At 58.1% G+C, this 22339-nt stretch overlaps 1 protein-coding gene across 3 annotated transcripts in view; it reads left to right on the top strand.

The window, feature by feature from the left end:
- Positions 1–21284, top strand: part of DGKG (diacylglycerol kinase gamma) — a 52856-nt gene extending 31572 nt beyond the window's left edge. For all 3 annotated transcript variants that reach the window (XM_064517130.1, XM_064517129.1, XM_064517131.1), the window contains 6 exons: positions 2920–2984; positions 4625–4715; positions 8312–8513; positions 15940–16060; positions 16324–16384; positions 17337–21284. In XM_064517130.1, the coding sequence (XP_064373200.1) occupies positions 2920–2984; positions 4625–4715; positions 8312–8513; positions 15940–16060; positions 16324–16384; positions 17337–17435 (639 nt within the window). In that variant the 3' untranslated portion in view covers positions 17436–21284. The remainder of the gene's footprint in view (positions 1–2919; positions 2985–4624; positions 4716–8311; positions 8514–15939; positions 16061–16323; positions 16385–17336) is intronic.
- Positions 21285–22339: the final 1055 nt, after the last annotated feature.

Genomic DNA, 22339 nt, shown 5'->3' with positions numbered 1-22339 from the left:
TAGGGCAGCTTTTGGCCCATAGTTTCTATTCTTGTCTCCTCCCAGACTTCTTTTTAGCCATCTCTTTGGAGTGAGCCTCAAGATAATTCGCAGAGAGCAGAGGCTGGTTACTTGTGACATTCCTCAGAGAGATAAAAGCCTTTTTAAGTATTTGGTAAAACTCTACATTTGAGCACGAGTACCTCCCGCACTGTACTAGCTGGTGACCCTCCTTCCCTGCTCTTCCGTGCTCACGTTTCCAAGCTCCCTCAGTCTCGTCATTTTTTTCTGTTTTTAATCATCATTTGCAGTAACAGTACTTAAATGCATAAATGTTCATCCACTGTCTCTCTTCCAAGCCAGTGATGCTGCAAGACTAAGTGCACCCAGATCGGGGACAGGCTGGCTCTCCAATGCTGTCAAGAGGCCTTGCAGGCTGGGTGCCTCGCATAAAACATTTGCTGAGGCAGGGCACGAGTTGGCAAAACCCCACTTTGGTAGCCAGGCAGGGTTTTCCCAGCTAAAGGGATACTTTTGGCCACTGGATGATTGGGCTCAGCAGAGCTAAGGGAAGGGAAGGCTAACAGCAAAAGGGGACGGGTTTCCCGAGAGAAAGCAGGCGCACAGGGATGCCTCCCCTCCACACCAGCGACCTCCTTTCAGGCTGAGGCTGGAAGAGGTGTCCTCCTTGCCAGCTGCAGTGATTGCAGGGCATTTTCTGGTCACACGATCTGGTTGTGCTGCATGTTCCTGGTGCAAAAATGCACCAAGGCAGCTAAAAAAACCCTTGGTGCTTTACTATGTACAGAGCAAGGTGGGTGCCCTGGGTGTGTGACCTGCTGGCCGAGGCTGCAGGTCCCCTCCCCTCTGTGCATTTAGCAAACATTCAGCTCTCCTCCACAGCTCTTTTTGCCCCCACGCCACCCCTTTGTGCTACTACCTGGCCCATACGAAGGTGACGTTCAACCCAGACTCTTGCACCCTGGCTGGGTGCGCCCAGGGAGGACAGAAGTGCTGTGCTCCCCGCCGAGCCCTGCGCCACGCGGGCTCCCCCCAGCCCCAAGGCTGGGCGTGAACCAGGGGCTGCTTACTTGGGGAGCAGCAAGACTTTGGGTATGGGTGACCCCAGCTGGACAGATATTTCTTTTCATGTGGGCTTGCTGCATTTTTGTGGTGGGTCACGGGTTTTCCTGGTGTCCCTGGAGGGGAAAGAGTCACATCCACCGCTCCCTGGGGATGCAGTAACCGAGCGAGACCCTATTTCCAACACACAGATGGTCCCACGCATGGTGTGAGCAGGGCACCACGAGGCGGGTCATTGCCTTGGAGCCCCAGATAAGCATGCGCAGCAGCACCGGAGGGTGTTTTTTCAAAGCAGATAGGTAGGCAGCTTCCTTGCCCATTCCCCAGGGCTTCCTTCGCTTTATTTTAAGCCGCTGTTGGTAGTAACCCTGTGCCGCTGAGCATCAAGGCGCATTTCTTTACGTCACTGGCCTCCCCGCATTGCGTGGTTACACGGGGCTCCTGCCATCGCTGCTGCTGCCGGGCTAAGTGTTTTGAAGGGAAATGAAAGGGCTTCATTGAGCAAAAACATAAAAGGCGCTGAAGCGAGTCTCCCCGCTCGCGTTCAGGGAGCTGGCGAGCTGCTGAGCGAGGAGAGCCACGACGGCTCCGCTCGTGCGCCCGAGGTGGCCGGGCCCTCTGGGTCAGCGCCCTGGACATCACTTCCTATCTCCTCCTCCTCTATTTCTGGGTGCCGAGTGGGGTGATATCACTGACAGGAAGTTTTGGATTGCAAATAGCTCCCGTGCTATGTTTAACCTTGGGCTTCCCAAAGGTCCTGGCTGACAATCCTGTCACTGAGCTGTCAGCGATAAAAATCCCCTTTGATGTGGTGAAGCACATTTCCAGGGCATGCAAACCCTGAGCCTGCAGCGATGCCCCGGCCCCTGCGGGCTAATGCAGGACCCCTGCGCTCCCGGAGGGGCCGCATCCAGCTGCGTGGCAGGGACAGGCTCTGCCGCGCTTCCGGACAGGCCGCGGCTCTGCAGTCAGAAAGTCTGGCATGGGACGGCCCGCTGTAGCCGGGCTATTGCAGGAACGCTCCGCAGAGCTGCTCCCGGGGACCCCAGGGGACACAACTGCGTTTGCCATTTGATGACGGCTTGTAAGTCAGGCTTAAACCCCGTTCCCTGCACAGTTATGATGAGAAGAAGCGATGAACTCCTTCGAGAGGCGGGGAGACAGGGGTGTAGGGTGCAGGAGCCTGGGGACCCCCTTCCCTGGAGACCTGCTGCTGTGCAGGCCGGGAGCACGCAGCTCTTCCCACCACTGTTGTCCCTGCCATAGCTTTTGCTCCCTCCCTCGGCATCTGCTCCAGTTGGAGCCCCCATAAAACAGGAAGGAGGCCAAGTTCACTAATTGTGTCTTGCTTAATGAGCCCATTCAAAGCTCTCGTAGCAGTCCTGGCTGAAGATGCCTTCTCAGTTACACAGGCGCAGCTCTGGAAGTGCCCAGAGGGGACCTAAGCCCCGTGCTACCAGACAGCTCAAATGGTCTTCTTCCAGTGTGGTTTTGTGGCCATGCCTCTGGGGCCACAGTCACAGAGGTGGCTCCATCGTCCCACAGCTGCTCTCCAGGGAGCCACAAGTCCCCCAGCACCCACAGCCAACCTGGGTGGGCCCTGGGCCCCCTTGGCAGCCCTCCGCCCTCCCTGCTCCACCATCTCTGTGCCTCCCTCTCTCATGCTCGGAGAGCAAGGCCACCCCAAGCCCTGGCCAAGGAGAGCATCGGGGGCAGGGGGGAGGTTTCTGTTTCCTGGCCCTGGGCGACGTGCTCTAGGTGATGCTGTTGGAGCAGGGGGGTTGGACTAGATGATCCCTAGAGATCTCTTCCAACCTCAGCCATTCTGTGATTCTGTGATTTCCACACTCCCCGCAGGATGCCTCCATCGCGCACCGGTTCCACGTGATGCGAGAAAAGCACCCAGAGAAATTCAATAGCAGGTAAGGCCTGCCCTCTTGCACCAGCCGGTCAAGTGGGTGCCTGCCACACGGCTACCTGCCACCCCCAAAGGCCAAGTAGTGGAGGGGCTCAAACGCCCTGCCTGCCTGCCTTGGACCACATCGAGGGGGATATGCTGGAGCCCAACACCCGCCCCTGAGAGCCATGGGTCAGAGCAGGGCCTGGGAGATGCACCAGTTAGCACTTAGAGAGGTTACTGAGGTTTGCTTCAGTTCAAGAGCTCGGCTAAGCCAAGTCGCTCCTAAAATTGCCCCCTGCCATCTGCTCTCCTTTCCCTCCCTTGTAGGTCTCAGACCATGGGTAGGTCTCTCTGCCCATGCGCCCTCTCCCAGTCTCCTCCGTTCCCCTGTCGTGCTGGCGCGGCTCTCCTTAGCCCTCTCCCCAGGGGATGGGAAGCAATGTCATGGAAGGACCAGTCCCAGAGGAGGGAGCACAGTGTTTGGCCAACCTTATTTCACAAGTGTGGGAGACACCAGGGACACTCTGCCCAGTGTGGCAGGGGCTGGATGTGCTCCTGCCCCATGCTCCAGGGACGGGGGCGGCCACAGCACAGCCGGCCTCGCGGCTGGGGCTGCTCCTCCAGACTGGCATTTCTGCGTGGCATGGCAGGCTGCTAGAACTTGGCTGTGCACCCAATTAAGTTCATTCATGCTTTATAATTAGCGACGAATTCCAAGACTAGCAGGAACAAGCTATCCAGCAAGGGCAGAGCAGGGGAACAGGTTACAGCTAGCTCAGATTTCACTTGAAGTTCATAAAAATGGCATGACAGCAGCAGGAGCCAATTGCTTGCACTCTGCATCCCTGTTTTCCGAAATGTCTGCTAGGAAAGTCCCAAGGGATGAATGAATCCACCTCTCAATTCTGCTCTGAAATTCAAATCCTCCTCATTTTATGGGTCCTCTCGGAAGCTCAAGGCAGAGATTGAAGCAAGGCAGAAAAGCCCGGGAATCTGTGAGAGACAGAGGGGGAAGCAGAGAGAGGCAGAGCAGGGATGCGCACATCTCCTCCCTCCTTCCCACCAGACAAGTAACAGTCACAGGGGATGTGTGCCTGCAAAATCCTGGTGGCATAGCCCTAGCCTCAGCAGCCCAGGCAGCCTGGCAATGGGGCACAGTGAAGGTACAAGGCAGGCTGCTGAGGCCAGGACCATCCTCTGCACAGCATATTCTGCCCTTGGCAGTCCCCAGGGGTGGCAGGAGCCCTGGTGGGAGACGATAGCCCATGCTCAGCTTAGTTGAGGAGCACGTGGAGGAGGAGGCCCTGTCCCATCCCCAGATACCACACAGCATCCCGTGTCCTTCCCCACAGGATGCTCCCAGGAGTCCTGGCCCTGCTCACCAGGGACCCTGGCTTCCCAAGGACATGGAGAAGAAAGGCTCTCAGGTCTCCTGTGTGGGAGCCAGGGTCCATGTGAGCCACGCTTTGTCCCTCAATAGAGCTCCCGGTGGCCATGAGGCCTGGGAGCTTGCATCCCCATCGTGAAGGCTTTTCCGAAGGGCCTTGCAGCACATCTTGCTGTCACTGGCTGAGGGATGGAGACCACCAGGTGGGCTGGGGGAGGACAGGGAGAGCAGCTGCTCCCAAGTGGGATGCTAACACCCACTCTCTGCGTGCCCAGGATGAAGAACAAGCTGTGGTACTTTGAATTCGGCACATCAGAAACCTTTGCGGCCACCTGCAAGAAGCTCCACGACTATGTCGAGGTGGAGGTGAGTTTCCTGAGAAAGAGGCCTGTCTGCAGCAGGGGGAATGGGACACAAAAGGTCTTTGAAGGATGTTACTCGCTGGTTCCTCAGTCACTTTTGTCCTTTGAGAATACGGTGTCATGACAGCCTTGATCCCTTGCAACGGCGTGGTGAGGCAAAGGAGGCTGCCAGTGCGTGGGTGCTACAGCTGACAGCCACCTCTCTTCAAGCAGAGTACCTCTTAGGTGTCCATGCAGTGCCCAAACCCCTGCATCCCACAGAGCACGACTAATAAACAATAATCAAAGAGCAGGAGCAAGAGCTCCCATTTTTCTGAGCTGAAGCAGCTCTGTGGACCTGCAGCCTAGTTCAGCAGCTTCCCACGACAAAGTCCCTGTCGCCTTGTTCTCTGCCAGCTCTGCCGGCGCAATTAGTGTGCAAATGGATGCATGTGCCAGTGGCTGAATCTCAGAGCTCCCGTGTGATTCATCAAGTGCTAGTGCAGCCTGCGGCTTGCCGTGTCACCCGGGGCAGCGGGGGCTCACTGGGCACTTGGAGACATCTGCTTCAGGTGGAGCAAGCTCCCGTCCCAAGCAGGGCTCACCGATAGGCCTCTTGAGGAGAAAGTTGCACTGGGCAAAACAAGTTCAGTGAAATATTTCGTTACAGTTTTTATGTTGGTAAGGTGGCTGCGCTTCAAACGCATGGCCCGCTTCTCAAACACGGAGCTTGCGGCAATGCCAGCCAGCTGCAGGCAAAAGAATAGCCCTGTATTTTTCCCCTTCCAGCTGTACTGGAGAGTGTGCCTGGAATATTCTCTCTCTGTAAACTCTGTGTCTGCACACAGCCGTCTTTGGATTACATGGAAACAGCCTTTAATTAGAGGAGGGAGGAGGGACCGCTGCGTGCCAGCGGTTGCTAAGAGCTCTGTCATTTTACAGTTTGCACTGGTGTTTTTTGTGCCGTGCTTTTCTGTAAACTTCCGGCTTCCCTTATCTCTGGATAAATGACACTTTTGTAAGTTATTCTTGAGGGCTAGGGAAAAAAAACATTGCTTGCCACAAAGGGCCGATGTGGGTCTGACCGCACAGCCAACGCTGCTTGCACGTTAACGAAGCACTGGCAAGTGCACGCTCCTGTAACAAATCCCATGGGAAGGGCCAGGAGCACGAGGGATATGGCCAGTTCATCCATGCTGCCTTGTTCCCCTGCCCCACGGCTGCAGACAGAGAGCACCATGGGGCAGGAGGGTCCTGGTGCCTTGGGTGCCACCACCGCACCAGTAACGCATGCTGGGAAGGGAGGATGGTGCTCGGAGCTGGACGGTGGTGGAGAGGCTGCAGGCACAGCTTCTTTGGGACCGGCTAGCCAAGGAAGTGAACCAGGGGTGGGAAGGAGAGCTATTTGCCATCAAAGATGGGAGAAAATTATGCCGGGACATCACATTAGGCCAATCGCTTCCTATCACAAGATGCAGGTCATGCGCCTGCCTGCAGCCACCCGGGGCATGCCAGCAAGCGAAGCACAGGGAGCGAGGGGGCGGGTAAAATCCCACTTTTTCTGGGGCTTAGATCCTGCCGCAGGTGGTGGCATGCCCCCTGCAACTCAGCCCTGCGTCTCCAGGTGCAGGACTCACTTCCAAGCCCTCCTGCGCCTTGCGAGGCGCCACGCAGGCTTCCCGGGCGCTCCCCGTCGAGTGCACCTCGGCCCCAGCTCCTGCGGGCGGGCAGGAAAGCGTTAATCCCGCAGGATTTCGAGCTGAAAGCGGCAGCCTGTCCTCCCTCCGGCTCCGAGGCAACTGTCATGCTTGCAGAGAAATGGCAGTTTTGTTTTGGAAATTGGCACCCACTACAGCATAGCTCCTGGAAATGAATTTGCTTTTCCCCCAGCTGCAAATTTCTACTTCCAGCCTCTCTGCCAGCACGCCGTCAGCTGCCCCGTCTCAAAGAGCCCATTGTGCCGAGCTGGCACGCAAACAGCGGAGGGCTAAAGAGGGAGACTGCGCTCCCGCTCGCTGGCCCTGCGCCGGCGCGGCGCGTGGATGCGCCCGGTACGCGCGCCGGCATCGCCGAGCCTCCGCGGACCTGCCCGCTCCGCACGAATCCCGCACAGCGCGGTCCGGCCCGGCAGGAACAGGCTCTCCCAGGCCCTGCAGCGTCCCTTGGTTTCGCAGCCCATGACTGTACGCTCACTCAAACGCTAAAGCGGACTAGGTGCTGGCGAACAGACGGAAATACGCCTTGTAGCTGTGCACGTAGGTTGTGCTGCCCCTATTGCTGCAAGCGCTCCGGGATGTCTTGTTTGGTCCCTGCACCTCAAAGCATTAGGGCCTTTCCTCTTCACACACATCATAATATTATTAAAATATATTGGGGAATAAATGATGTAAGCTGCCAAGCTGCAGAAAGACAGAGCTACACTCAGCAACCAGAACAAGGTTCCTGCCTTTCACGCTCAACGCCAGGCTAAAAATAAGATCTCTGAGTATCAGGGAAGGCAGAGTAGGTCTGAACATACAGAGACTTTTGCTTGTGTCTGTGCACATCTCTGCATATCCGCTGGCCAGCCTACTCAGCCGCTGAGAAGAAAGCATATTAAAAATAATCTCGAAACCTTCACTCAGCTAGACTAAAACAACTGGAGTCAGAGCGGCAGAGGGGTTTTCGTCAGCCAACTCGCATTCTTCTCCGCAAAGCAACTCAGAGGGCAGAAATTCCTTCGCACTACCAAAATGCAAGGAAAAAATGTCTTTTCTGATATTTGCTGAAGTGCAGCCTAGCAGGCAAAGAACAGATGCTTTGAAAGAAATACAGATGCTTTAAAGGAAATACAGATGCTTTAAGGAAAATACAGATGCTCTCAAGAAAATGCACTTGGAATGCAAAAGACAGGGATGTTTCCTACAGGAATCATGACTTCAGAGACAGCTAGAAAGAGAAGCTCTTTTTCAAATCTAAGACTCCAATTTTAATAGCAGAGTGTAGGAACTGCATGGCAGCCCCCACAGAGGAGGTGAATACCAAATTTTTGGTATCTTGAAAGTGAAAAGAGCTGAAGTCAAGAAATGTGGCTCCATGTCTGCTTCTTCCAGTCCCGTGAGGAAGCCACAGACAAGAGGTATACCTTTTAAAAGGAGTTTCCAAATGAGGCAGTTTTGCTGTATGCCAGTGAACTCCAGTATACCAGTTCTCAGCACCAGTGTATCATTTTCTCTCCCAAACTCACTTTTTTTCTCTAATATCTTTCATATTTTCTTCCAGAGTCATTTCTAGTTTCCAGCTGCACTCTCAAACTGTTTCAAGTTAATCTTTGAGTAGCCAAACCTTATAATTCTTTGAAGTCAATTTGAAAAAGGGGAGATAGGGAAAGTTAGTGCTAGAGCAGCTTTCTGAGTTGCTCTAGGGACTAGGTGGCATTGCTCGACCTGCGACTGGAAAACCTTTCCAGGTAGTGGTACCAATCTGGCTGAAGTCACCCAAACGGTTTTAAATGGTCTGTCAGGAATTCTCTTTTCTAAACGTCTATTTCAAATATATAGTAGAAATTATATCAAAAGATGCCCTCGGGCTCTGCGTGCACCCCGGCCTGGCCATAGCCTCATGCTTGTGTGTATCTGCCAGTGTGACGGGACCCTGCTGGACCTGAGCAACACTTCCCTGGAAGGCATCGCTGTCCTCAACATCCCCAGCATGTACGGAGGCTCCAACCTCTGGGGTGAGACCAAGAAGCAGCGCGGCTACAACCGGGTGGGCAAGAAAGCACCTGAGAAGCTGCACTCAACGGTGGTCACGGATGCCAAGGAGCTCAAGTTTTGTGTGCAAGGTGAGCAGCGGGCCCAGCTGAGGGATGTGCTGGGCAGCAGGTGGGTTTGCACTGGCCGAGGGAAGGCTGTAACTTCGGGCTCTGTGTGATACAGAGCAGTTAGGCAAGGGGAGAGCTGGGTGCTCTTGGTTTCTGGCCCGCAGCTGATGGAAATCGTACCTCATCACGTATGACACTGAAATAGCACCCAGGTGGATTGCTATCTGCTCGCCATTGCTTGGGACACTGGGGAGACCGCAAGACTGTTCTGGTCAAGCGAGCCAAAGAGAGTTTTTGCCCACCTTGGTACAGCTCAGCACCACATTTCTTAGGGCTGGAAGTGCTGTGATGGTGTTGCCAGAAAGGGAGGATGTGGGTTGTTGGCCTGCCCTTGGCTGTGCAGCTCCTGCCACCTGCAAGCCACTTCTCCCCCATCCTCCAGGGTCCAGAGCTGGTGGGGGCACTTGGGTGGAGGCCTGTCATGCATCGGTGTGAGGACCCCCCATCGGTAGCAGACCCTGCATCAGTAGCAGCACGAAAGTTGGCATCAGTTGGCACAGGGCTGCAGGCCAGAGGTTCAACCCTGGGCTGTGGGGTGGCTGTTAGCTCAGGTGCCACGCAGAAAGGAGCTGCTTTCAGGGGCTGTTCTCAGAGCCAGAGCTTGGGCAGGCTGAGCCAGCTGGCAGGACAGCAAGGAGGGGTCTCTGCCCACCATGAGTCCACGCTCCCCTGGGTGCCGGCGGGTGCCTGCTCTGCAGGGAAGGGTGCCTGCGTCTCCTTGGCCTGCTGGTGCAGAGGAGGAGCCATAAACTGAGCTGCAGAGCTGGCGCCAGAGTCTTTTTTAAGCTTCCTCCAAGCTTCAGCTGCAGTGCCGTCAGCTCAGTTGGGTTTTTTCGGGAACAGTGTGTTATCTGCAAGCTGCGGCTCCTGGAGCTGGGTCGTTTGTGAGCACCCCTGTGCTATGAGGGAAAAACTAAAGTTGCCCACCACTTATCATAGGCACTTGCAAGTGCTGTGCAGCTTCAGCAGCCCCGCCAGAGCACAGGAAGGCAGGTAGCATGTGCTCAGCTTTCTGGCCGTGTCAGTGGGGCAGCACCTGCCCGCTGACGCAGCCCGGCCCCGGCTTTGAGATGCCCATGCACCCGGCTGGCATCTTGCGCCTGCTTTTGTGGGCAGCCGCGGCCTGCGGAGGCCCAGCACCTCGTACCTGTGCCCACAGTGGGCGGGGGGTTGGTGTGATGTGGAAGCCGTGTCCAGTTTTGCAGGAGAGGAGGCAGTCAAAGGAGTCCCAGGGAATTACACTCCCTTTTCAGCTCAGCCATCTCCCTGGCCCCACAAGCCTTGGGCGCAGAGATGATCCCTCTGCGGCGAGAGTCATCTCTGCAGACACAGTCAGAGGCAAGGCAGGACACTGGCAGCCCTAGCTTGCCCCAGAGACAAAATTACTCAGCAGAGATAAATCGATTAGAAAGCCTTCTAGCTGCTTGAAGCAGCCAACAAAATATACAAAGCACCTGTATTTTCCAGAAGCCTCAAGTCTTTGTGCCGGTCTCGTGCAAACTGGGGGCGAGGCTGTAGAAATAAGCAGTAGTGACATGGGGAAGTGCAAAGGATGGTTCCTGGAAGTTAAATTTAGGCTGTACTAGGAAGTGCGCCAGAGCCCAAGTTCAGCGAAAGCTTTGCAGTCCCGTCACAGCTTGGAAAGAGAATTTGGGGGGGTGCAGGGCCAGCGAAGGGGCCAGGGACCAACCTGCCCTCAGCACTGAGCATCTCCAGAGGAAGAAAAGGCTCTGGCAGGAGGGACGAGTGCTGCCCTGTCCCCAGGCAGATGCCACATCTGAGGGTCTTATTTTCAGCTGGAAATAGAATAAAGAGATAAACAAAGCTCGTTAGGGACAGCAGGGCCACACAGGCTCCGCAACTGCCAGAGAAAGGGAGTGCGCAGGTGGCAGGTGGATTGACGATAGCAAAGCACAGAGGTGGATGGGTGTCCCACCGTGGGTTAAATGCAGGGGCTCAAGAAGTGGCTCTCCTAGGTAGCAGTGACCAAGAGCACCACTGGTGGCACGTCTCATCTCAGGGTGACAGGCGACCTGTGGAGAGATGAGACATCTCCAGGGTCACTACTCGGTGGGCAGCGTCCGATCGGGGCTGGACCTGGAGAGACCCCAGAGCACCACCCCAGGAGCACAGGGCAATGTAGAGTCACTGGCCTGCCTCCCTGGAGTGAAACTAGAGCCTCTGAAACTAGAAATCCAGCTGCTGTGAGACCTATACGCATGAACCAGTGGGTAAAATGGAGATTAGGGAGCTAGCAGGGAACTTCAAGATGAAAACCTGAGTACGTATCAGCATCAGTCTTAAGCACAAAGATGATCTGGGTGCTGAGGCTGTCTTTCCTGGGTATTAAGTTACTGGTCTGAAGTGATGCTCGAGGGCCTGATACACCACCATGAAGGGCAAGGGATGGTGAAAGGGAGTTAGGCTGATCTCCTAGGCAAGGCCCTTCATTTGCAGGTCAGCAGAGACAAGACAAGGGTGGCTGGGATGACCCCTGGGAGACTTTTCAGTGGTGGGATTTTCCATGGACAAGGCTCTCCTGGAGCCTGAGCAGTCACAGAGGCAAAGCAGGAGCCCAAAGGGAACGAGAGGCAGCACACAAAGTGCTCAGAAAGCAAGCGTACCGCGCTTTCTTGCTGGCAGTCTGGAAGAGCAGGAAGAGCTGGAAAGAAGGGACGGTGATCCTTGCACGTGACATAAAATGGCTTCTCTGCCCAACCTGGAGACGGCTTGGAAAACTCTGGTGGAGGCAGAACTCCTGCCACCAGCACCATGAGAGGTCATGTGGAGGAGGGTCTGGTGTGAAGAGCTCATACGCACTGCCAGAGCCGTACGCAAAGCAGAGCAGCTCAGGGCAGGCCAGCGTAGCAGGCGAGCAAATGCTAACCAGTGACTCGGGGGCTCGGGTGCCTTCACAGAGACCATGGTTTGGCTGCAACAGCTTCAACGGAGTCAGAATAGTGGACATGAGTCTGGGGAGCTGCCAGCCAGCTGGCTTCTCTCATTTTTCTCTCTCCGCCTGCCCCTCGCTGCTGCAGCCAGCCTGCTGGGAGCTGCAGCGGATTTGGCCCCGGGGCAGTAGGGCTTGAATTGCACCTGGGAGTCAGGAAAATCCTCAGCAGCTTGTGCTTGCAGGACTGCAGGAGCCAGGGATAGCACCTTCCTTGGCCCAGGCGCGCACATCCCTCCTTGGACGCGTACATCCACGTGTGGCAATGTGTAGGCAGAGTTCCCATAATCTCCATAACTGCCTGGAGGGCTTCCAGGTACCAGCAAACATCAGTTATGAGTTTTGATGGCACTCGGGGTCAGGAGGAAGTGTTGATTCGTTCCATTTCTGGGAATGCTTGTACAAAGCTGAGCAGCCTGTCAAGATTTCTGCATCCCCGCTCTGACTGCAGAGCCCAGGCATGCAGCTCTACTAGCTGCGTCTCTCCTGGACTCAGATCAGAGCCTGTCCAGCATTCAGCCTTTCTCCCCCGGTATTCCTGGCTCATTCAGGGAGTTTCCACCACATCTGGATTACCACCAGCTTTTCTTGATTTGACTCAGACAAGGTGTTGAGGAGGGGTAGAAGACCCTGGATGCCCTGAGATTCAACCAGATCTCTCCTGGTGAGGATGTCCTTCACCAGGCAGCCCCACTGAGATGCCCCAGGCCAATCAAGGCCATGCCACAGGGTAGCAATACATGGCAAGGGACAGGGTGAGGGGAGATAGGACCACTTACATCAGTTTGGCCACCCAGAGGGATGTAGGTGGAGCTGAGGCCTGAGGGCTCACCCTGGGCTCTCATGTAGCATGGCTTCACGCACTGCTCCTGAGCACCTTGCTGTTGGCCCATAAATGGACCAAGAAAGCTCGCCCTGGGGGGCAGGAGGGATTCAGGAGTCTGTGCTACTGGAGGGCTTTCAGCAATGATTTGTCCAGGCTCTGAGACATCAAGAAGTGTCTGCATGCGGGGAGCAGTCACTTGTTCATCTCAGCCTACAAAATGAGCTGTTTTGGAAGAAACTTGCAGCCCCACAAAACCTTGTCCTTGTGCACTTCCAGGCACTCTCCCCTTTCTCAGCATTGGTCTCCAAGGCAGCAAAGCTGTTATTCAAAAATGGAGCCCGTCCTCCAGGAAAGGGCCATGGGAGAACCATGCGAGAGCTTTTCACAGGCTCTGGGCACCAGTGGCAAACCCGGGGGCCTGCGGCAGACCTGTCGGTGGCTGGTGTTCAGCACGTGCCTGGGGCTGTCGCTCAGCTTCTTCCTTCCAGACATCGTGGGTGCCGAGCCATCTGGGGCATGGGGGCTGCCTGGCGCTGCGCACAGCCGGGAGGGAGAGCTCTTCCTACCCGCTTGGTCCTAGCACGTTTGAAAAGAGCGTCTGCTTTTGCGGCGCTTGCCAAGACAATATCTTGATTGTCTGGCATCCTCAGCAGAGTGCTGCCGAGCCCAGCCTTGCCGTGAACCCTTGCCCTGCTCCTTCTGAGGACGGGGCACTGCCATCATCAGAGCTTCTTCACTCGCTTTTGAGGCTTTCTGGTGTCCTTCCCACCCCCTGGAATGTGGCTGCTGGAGCCTCAAGGAGGGAGTGCTGGTGAGCTGGCAGATGTTCGCCACGTTTTGCAAATCAACCCCTCCACACCTTGGCCGGTCCTTTCTTGCACCCCAGCCACAGAACAAGTTGGTCCTATGCACTGCCAGTTGGGGTTGGAAGAGACCTGCTGAGCAGCCCTTGCCGGACAGTGAGCTGGGAAGGAAACTAGGCAGGTCTGTTTTCCTGCTGGCAAAGCCCCATGTGTGGGGTTGTCATCAAAGTGCATCAGCACAAGGGCTTTTCTGGCAAAAATTCAGGTGCCTGACCTAGGACCTCTGCAGCCATCTCCACTTGCCACCCCATGCCCACCTCCATGCTGCCGCCACTGCCAAGCACTTGCTCCCTGCTGCATGCGCAGGCGTCCATCTCTCCATGGCAGCTCCTTCAAGAGCCAGAGCCCCATCTGAGCAAATCCATCTGCGTCCAGATCCCACCAGAGACTCCAGCCCTGGAAAAGTATGCCCAGACTGGGAAGCAAGGAGCCTTTCCATGGAGGAACATGCCAAGGAGATCTGCAGGCTCAGCCACTTGGCATGGCAAGGAGCTTGCTGGAGATGTTGTTCAGCAGAGCTGCGGTGGTGTAGGACATAGGATGTCGGAGCCTTTTGCATGGAGAGCATTCTCCCCAGGCCAGAGCACCTTTGGAGAGCAGTGAGCACAGCTCACTAGCTGGAAGACCCTCCTCACGCCTTCGGGAATGCCTAGGCACGGGTATGGAGAGCTTGCAGTTGCTGAGCAAGCCATTCCTTTCTAAAAGCAACAAGTGGCTTTTAGCAAATCCATGAGAAACCTGCAAGTCAAATCCCTGATGAGACAGTGGCCAGGCCAGCAAGCAGGGCTGCGGGGCAGGAGTCCCTCGGTCCTGCTCATCTAGCCCATCGCAAGGCTGCCAGGTCCAAGCCTCAAGGCCTCTAGGTATTCCAGGGATTTTTCTGCCATCGTTTTGTAAAACACTGAGAACATGTAGTCAAAGGTCTGCTGGGACATTACTGCTGCGATGTGCAGTGTCTGGAAGTGCAGGCAGGACAATTAGGGCAAAAACCTTGCAGTATTTCAGACCAGGAGTATTTTTGCTCTGTTTTCTGATAGTGTCTTTTTAGCTAATGGGTTAATCTCTTGTGTTGGCAAAATGGTTTCATTTAAAGCGAGAAAATACCTGATCAGGCATCAAGCCTTTTCAAGGAGAAATCAAGCAAGTGAGCAAGTCTCCAGAGGGGTAACTGGGGACCCGAGCCGCTGGTTAGCTGCAAAATCACAGGTCCGATGCATCTTGGGGCTTGTGGTGCCTCGGTGGCAGCCTCAGGAAATGTCTCCGCAATGCTGCTAGTGTCACTGCCCTCCAAGGTGGCCAAGAGTCCCGACTGGCTGGCCATGATGTTTCAGATGATTACTGAAGGCATGAGAGCCCTGGAGAAGTGCGAGGCATTGCCTGCAGTGGTCATTTCAGCTTCTCCAGCATGGGAGCGTACCCAGCCAAAAGGGGATATTGAACTCGCTGGGCCCAAGGGGACTTTTGCAAAGGGAGGCTGGCTTCTGCGTGCGAGGACATTCAGGCCGTGCATGAATGAAACTCAGACAGGTTCAGGCTGGAGAGCTCAAAATCAACTGATTCCCTGGACCAAAGGCATCCTGCCAAAACCGAGGAACAAAGCAGGAGCTTTGTGGCTTTGAACTGCAGTCTCTGCCACGGAGCCGGACCGCAGCGTTTTGCTGCTGTAGGCAGACTGCTGTCTGTCCCCTCCTCCAGCCAGCCCAGCCTGTTTGGTATTCAGCTGAAGAGGGAGACTTTTTGGCACCAAGCTCAATATTAAATCACTTTAAAAAAATGAGCATACTTTTCCCAGTGACTCGGCCGCTCACTGCCCGGTCCGGAGCTGCCTCCTGGAAGCCAGCTGACCCACAGATGACAAACTCATGTGTCAGCCTACGGACAGGGCCCTCGCTTTGATGACCGATAGGCTCCTTCTGCTCATGGCGGTGGAGTCACCAGCCATCTTCAGCTTGCCGGGCTTCCCGTAGCCCTCCCATGTCGCCATCCTAGGTCTGGTGATATGGAGCAACCGGGACTAGCTGGGAGGCCAGGTCCAACACAAAATGTGTTTCAGGACAGCTCAGCCCAGGCCAGCGCAAGGCGACACATCCAAGGGACATCAAGGCCATTTAGAGGCCAAGGTGGCTCTAGCAGCACCTCAACTCCACCTTTCTGCCAGCACCTTCCCCATGGCTTCCTGGCTGAGCACAGGGATCTGCTGTCTCCAAAATCACCCCGAAAGCCTCCCCAGTGCCCCCACTTCCAGGACGTAGTCTCTTGCTCTAGAAATATAGCTGACACTTTGCTCCTTAGCCAAGGACGGGGCCCACGGAGACCAGGAGGAGACTGGGAAAAGGCAACACACAGCAAGATAAAAGGTTTTGCGATCGATCGACTGACTCATCTGGTGGGAAGCTCGTCTCTCATTTCATCCCTCTCATGGCTGGTTCCTGCCAAATGGGTTTTCCCACGCAGGGGCCTGGGGAGAGGCCCCAGGGACCATCCACGGGGGCTGGCGCAGCCCCGTGGGACGTCGGGTCAGTGTCCCTCCAGCACGGCCGCGTCAGCACTGCGCCCCATCCCCTGCATTTTGGACTCCCAGCACCCTCGCAGCCGTGCAGCCCCGACACATCAGGGATCAGTAAAACGATGGGTGTGCCCCAAATGTCTCTCCGTGCCCTGGAGCGGGAGACACACGGGGAGCGGGCGCGGGCTGGCTGCATCCCAGCATGGCGCCCCGGGCCTGACGCGGGTCCTTCTCTCTTCCAGACCTCAGCGACCACCTCCTGGAGGTGGTGGGGCTGGAGGGGGCAATGGAGATGGGGCAGATCTACACAGGACTGAAGAGTGCTGGGAAGAGACTGGCCCAGTGTTCATCCGTCACCATCAGGTATTTGTCCCCGTCCCAGCTGGCCGATGGTGAAAGCTGGACCCTGCATGTCCCCCTCCGGCGCCCCTTTTCCCTCTCCACCCCATTCCAGCACCCATCTTCCCACCACGGTCCAAGTGTGTTTGGGTAGCTGCCTGCGCCGTTCCCACATGGATAGTATTGGGATGAACCTCCTGGCCCCCCTTGATCTCGGGGACTTTTCTGCGGCGGGGCATGGCCTGCTGGGAGTCCAGATCTGCATTTTGTCTCTTTGCACCTTGCAGGACGTCCAAGCTGCTGCCCATGCAGGTGGATGGGGAGCCCTGGATGCAGCCGTCTTGCACAGTGAGTCCACGGGGCAGGGAGCGGTGGGGCCCGGGGGCCAGAGCTGGGCACAGGGCTGCCATGGGGGGGTGTGGGGGGGTCCCGGGCAAGTCTCAGCCTGGATCAAGCCCTTCGGAGCTGGGCCAGGCAGCCAGGAGGGGTGGGCAGGGGGGCCGAGTAGGCTCTCCCGCTCTCCCCCCGCGCAGCTCAGCAAAGCCGCCGGCTTCTGAGCAGTGCTCCCGCGTTGGCTGGTGGGTGGCCGCAGAGCCTGGCAACCTGCTATTTCTGTCTCGGCAGCGCGGCAGGCTCGCCGCGGGGCCGGCCCTCGGCTGGCGGCAAGCCGGGGCGGGGGGCTGCGGGGACGGGGGACGCACTCCATCCCCACGTCGGCAGGGCCGCGCCGGGATCGCTCCCGCTTCCGCCTTGCCCCGGGCTGGCGAGCGGCTTCAGAGGCAGCTGCCATGCCACGGGGACGGCCGGGGGGAGAGTTCCTCCTCCGCAGCCCAGCGCTGCCCGGGCCTCATTTCAGCGACGTTATTCACACACATCCAAGCATTTCACGACCCCGGTCCCCGAGGAGACGGCCGAGGCTGCGCTCAGAGCTGACCCACTTTGCGTTTGGCTGCAGAGGGAGGCGGAGGGGCTCCCATTGCTGAGGCCGCGCGGCAAAACCGAGTGCTCGCCCGCCCGCCCGGCACGTGGCTATGGAGGGTTCCCGGGGCCCCCGGAGCGGGGCTGCTCGGCAGCTCTCTGATGCCTGGGATGGGTAACTGGGCCCCATGTGCCCCTTTGAGGGTCCGTGAGCTGCTACCGTGCTTGCTCAGGTTGCTTTTCGAGGCCTCCCGAAACTGCAGGATGCCCCAAATGGGGCTTGGCCGTGCTGGAAGCACCCGGTGTCACGTGGAGATAGGGTGACTCACTCCTCGCCAAACTGGAAGCCAGTCACTGATTTGTGCCCTTTGTTTATTTTTAGGTCAAAATTACGCACAAAAGCCAAGTGCCGATGCTGCTGGGCCCTCCTCAGAAGAGCAGCTTCTTCTTCCTGAAGCGGAGAAACCGAACTCGCGATTAAACGGTGCGCGAGGAGCCGCAGCCCAGCGATGGGCTGTCCCACCCCGGCAGGGAGGGCAGCGAGGACACCCCCCCCAGCCTCCAAACCTTCATCTCCGCAGCGCTCCCGACTCCTCTCTCTGCTTCGGAAACGTCTGCCTGGACGCAGCGTTTTGAGCAGCTCCGAAGGCCTCCGCGGGAAACCACGCAGGGGCTCCACGGGACCTGGCACCCACGTGCCCGCCCGGCCCCATGGCGGTCATTTGTCCTGGGAAGGTCTTGGAGGCTCCTTCTCAACCACCGCGAGCGTTTTCTCCAGCCTGCATCGCAACGGCTTGCAAAGGCAGCCTGAAGTGCAGGGAGGGCGTTTGCTGGAGCAGAGTTCAGACTGATTATTTCCCTTTATTTAAACAACTCCCCCCTGGCAGAGTTGCAAACGAAGCCAGTCCTGAGAAAAAAACGAGCTTCACTTATTTATTTTTAATCCTCTTGGAGGACACTTGATGTTTTTGCTGCACTGGCTTTCTGTCCACCAAAGCGGCACATTTGAGAAGTTATTTATTTTCTTAGCCTAGAGGAGATGGTATTCTGAGCCTCGCTTCCCTAGCCGTTATCGGAGCAGGTTTTCAACACCTTCAGCTAGCTTCGCTGGTTCGTTTTTTTAAGCAGATGCAAATCCGTCGTTCGCTGTCCGCCCTGGGAGCTGCCGCAGGAGAGGGGAGGACACACGGCACGGGGCGGGCTGTGCAGGGAGAGCCCTTGCCAAGCACGCAGGGACAAGCTCAGGGTAAACAGGAGGAGGCCACGCTTTGAGGTGGGAAGGGCAAAAAGGGAACCTCATGGCCAGCCGCCATCCTCCGGGAACCCCGCTCGGCAGGGCTGGGTTCGGACCTCACGGCTGTGTTCGTATTTATGTATTTATTTCGCAGACTCTTTGGGGGTCGTTTTTCCTTTAGGAGGAAAGGCTCGGCAGGGATGCCGCCTCCCGCTTTGTCCGCCGGCCCCGCGCGGCACCTGGGGGACCTCGCTCGCTCGAGGAGCTCTGCAGAGTTTCCTGTCTCCCAGCAGCCAGAGGAGCCCAAGGGAGGGCTTCCCACCCGCGCAGAGGGCTAGAAACCCTCGGGACGGACAGCCAGAAGGATGTCGCCCGCAACAGCGAGGGCACATGTTCTGGGAGCCCGGCAGCCGAGTCTGAGCCAGCTTTGAGGTGGCCACAGGCTTTGGAGGAATTGCTTTGTACAAGGCGACTTTCAGTCCCTCTCAAGGATGTCCCTGGCCTTGCGAGGGGACACGACGCTTCTTTGCAGGGACGCTTTAAGGTACTAAAGCCCAAGCCCTGCCACTGCCGGAGCTGCAATTGGCCGCTGTGTTTGCAAGGCAAGAAATCCTGGCGAAGCGCTGCCCTCCCGGCTGGAGCAGCAGAAGCTTTTCTCACTTGCAGAAGTGTCTCCATTTTAAAGCCTCTCCAGCCAGGACGGCGCTTTCCAAGCAGGCAGCTCGTGCTGCCTCGAACGCTCTCGGATTACTGCACGGAGCCCGGTGGGAGCAGCTCGCCCTTGCTTTGCACAAAGCCAGTGCTCTCGCTCACCCGTCCCAAAGCAAACAAGCTCCCGGGCAAGCGCAGCTCCCACGAGCTGCCGCCCGCCTCCGGGTGCACATGGGCACTCACCTCCCCGTGGGTTTTCACCAGCTGGTTTCTCTCCGGTCTGGTGACCGGGGGGTGTGAGCCCGGCCAACGCCTTCGAAATGCACGTGCGGACATTGGTGACCTCCCCGCTGTGTTTGTCACCTGGGCCAGGTGCCCGTTCTCCCTCCCTGGCTCAGCGCGAGGCCTGGCAGCTAGCGCAGGCGGCAGGGAGCGCGTTTGACACCCCGCGCTTTTCCCAGGACCTGCCGGGGGCCGGAAAACACATCCTCAGGGGGGACATGGTGATCCAGATGCGTCCCCTGCTGCACGGCACTCCGGAGAGCTGGGAGCTGGCAGCACAGACGCACAGAGGGGGCCGATGGTCTCTTCTACAGACCCCCGCTGCCCACCATGGGGGCCCTCTGCGGGGCTGCGGGGACTTCTGTGAGCACCCTGGCCCGGCTCCAGAAACCAGCAGCAATCAGCCTCCCCTGGGCCCCGCTGAGTCCCCTGTGCTGCTGGGAGCAAAGCAGGAGCATGAGGTTTGCCCCTCCTGAACCTCATGGCACCTCCGCTGGCAGGAAACTCCTGCACCTCCGCTTCTTGCCCCGGGACATGCCTCTGCCACGGAGCGAGGAGCCCTAGCCAGGATGAGCCACGATCTCCTGGTGTCACAACACCCGGGCCCTGTTCATGCTGGAGATGCCCATTTCATAGCATTACACGGCAGTGCAGAGGGGTGCTGCCATCATTATGTTTCAGAGTTAACAGCCAGTGAGCTCAAAGGGGCTGTTTATCATCCTCCTCAAGGCATGGACAGTACAGCCATGGGCACGTTGGAAGCCCACGGAGAAAACTTCTGTGCAAGCGTTACCTTGGGGCCTGTTTCTGGCAGAAGCCGTAGGGAGGAGGCTGACACAGGAGGAGGCGGCGGTGCCCCAGGGGAGCCCCCAGCCACGATCCCACCTCTCCAAGTGGCAGGATATGGGAAAGCCCCCATGGAGCAGCACCCTCTCCCACGCAACGGGTCAGGCCCCAGCCCCAGCCCCCAGCAGGCCCCGGATGAGCTCTCAGGCCGAGCGAGGCGAGGCGAGGGCAGGCGAGACGCAGGGGCCGGCTTCGGTGCCCACCGCGGCCGAGCCGTCCGCCCGCTCGGGACGGGTCTTTGCTGCTCTGGGCCTCTTCCCGCCTGCCCGGCCCTTCTCCCCCAGCTGAGGGCGAGTTTCCAAGCTTTGGAGCCCTTTCCGGCCGTGCCACCACCGGGTGCCCCTTTCGCCCAGCGCGCACCCCTGGGCTCCGTGCTGGTGGCAGCGCCATCCCACGCGGACATACCCGGGAGCGCGCTCGCCGGCGAGCAGTGTAAATAGCTACGAAGCCAACAGGAGGAGGATGGAGGCAGCTGGTCAGTAGTAGCAGGCAAAAGCGTATGGCATCGATGATGAAATGAACCCTGGTTCCCACGAAGCAGCAGCAGTCGCCCTCCCGATGTCACCTGAGCACCCTGGCACTTGGGGCGGGTTGAAGAAGAAACTCGGCCGTCTCCAAACCTCCGCCTGCCAGTTCTTCTCGCCAGGGAAAGGCCTGCCCTGTTGGATGCGTGTGACGACACCCATGAGACCAGCGGCATTTCCAGAAGGAGACTCGGCTCCCTTTCCCCATCTACCTGGACTCGTTGTTTTAAAATGTGGTCAGAAAGTGCCTGCGTGCAAACAGCGACTTTTCCTGCGGTAAATCTGCTCCTTGCACACGTTTGCGGTTGGAGAGGCTCCCGCTTTGTGCTCCCTGCTTTCTGCCGCGGCTTTCGCAGTGGCGGTGGCAGAGGTCGGGGTCCGCGGGGTCTCGTAGGGCGCCGCGAGGCTGGTGAGCACTCGGGTCGCGCTCCAGGGCCGCCAGCCCGGCCGGTGGGACCGCGCTGTGCCGGCAGGCCCCGTCCGCGAAAGGGCCACGGGCCCCGATGGAGGCGGCCCCTTCTGGCATCCGACGTGACGACCCCCCCCAAATGCGTCCGCCAGGACAGAGCGGGACCCCCCCCAAAACCACCCGCAGAACCCCCCGGGGCGGGCGCTGGGGCGGGCAGTGCCCCCGCCGCAGCCCTGTCCCCGCCGCGCCGCCCCCGCCTCCCGCCGTGCCCGTAGCCGTGGTCGCCTGCATGGAAGTGGCGTGGCGTTCGTAGCGTAGCGCGTGTTGCCGTGTGCGTCCGGACTGCTGTGGGCTTACGTCAAATAAAGATGGTGATGAAGCGCTCGGCTGGGCCTGGGGGGCCGCAGGGGTCACCGTGGGGGCCGAGCACCCCGGGCCGCGGTGCCCCCCACCAAGCTCGGCCAGGGGAGCCGCCAGCAAGGTGCTAAATTTGGAGCTGGCAGGTTAGGGTTTTTTTCTAATTTCCTTCTGGAGCAGCTTCTAAATTTAGCAGGCGCCACTTGTTCCCCCCTCCCCCGGCTGCCCCCCACCAAACACGGGCTCTCCAGGGGCTTCGGCTCATCCTGAAGCATCCAAAAGAGACCCCGCAGCGTCCCACCAAGGCGCCCTGCAAGGAGCGCGTGGGCCCCATCGCCGCTCCCGGTGCAGGAGGGCCTCGAGAGGCTCCAGGGGCACCGAGCAGCACCCCAGCCTGTGCCGGGCTGTATCCTGGGGGGGGGGGCTTCTCCAAGGGTGGCAGCGGTGAGGGAGAGGGTCCCATCCTGCAAGACCACAGGGCAAGCGCCCCAGCACCCCCGGAGCTGGGGCTGCTCCAGCTGCCACAAGGCTGCTGTGGGTCGCCAGTTCTGCCCAGCTCATCCCGAGCAGCCCAGCTTGCTCTGTCCCCAGGCTTATCCCCCCCCAACCCACCGTGTGTCATCTGCTAATTTTCCCCGCAGTGATTTAATCCCTTTTTTGTCTGAGAGAAACACGAGCGCGCCAGTTCCTGCAGAGCCCCGCGGGAAGCGTTCTCCGCTCGGAGAGGACTCCTCCGGGCCAGCTCTCTGCTCCCCTGGTAAGCAGGCGCTTTGCTGATGGCATATCGTGACAGCTCCCCCCGTCTCACGTGGGGCGCGACATGAGCCAAACTATCAGCATCCTCCCGGGGGAGCAGTAGCACCCACGGAGGAGTCTGGAAGTTCATCGGTAAGTTCATCAGTACCCCAATATCGACCGAAAAATGACCATCAGTAAGTGCAGAGGCATCTGGGGCAGCTCTCCTAGGACTTCTACAACCTCATGGCTCGAGGCTGATGATTTCAAAACGGTCAGGACCACCCCATGCAGATGGGCTTCCTAACCTGTGGGCGTCTTCACAGAACCCGAGCAGAGGGCTCTGC

Source organism: Dromaius novaehollandiae, chromosome 9 (assembly GCF_036370855.1).
Source record: "Dromaius novaehollandiae isolate bDroNov1 chromosome 9, bDroNov1.hap1, whole genome shotgun sequence".
NCBI classification, from domain to species: Eukaryota; Metazoa; Chordata; class Aves; order Casuariiformes; family Dromaiidae; genus Dromaius; species Dromaius novaehollandiae.
This window is presented reverse-complemented; position numbering and strand designations above follow the sequence as displayed.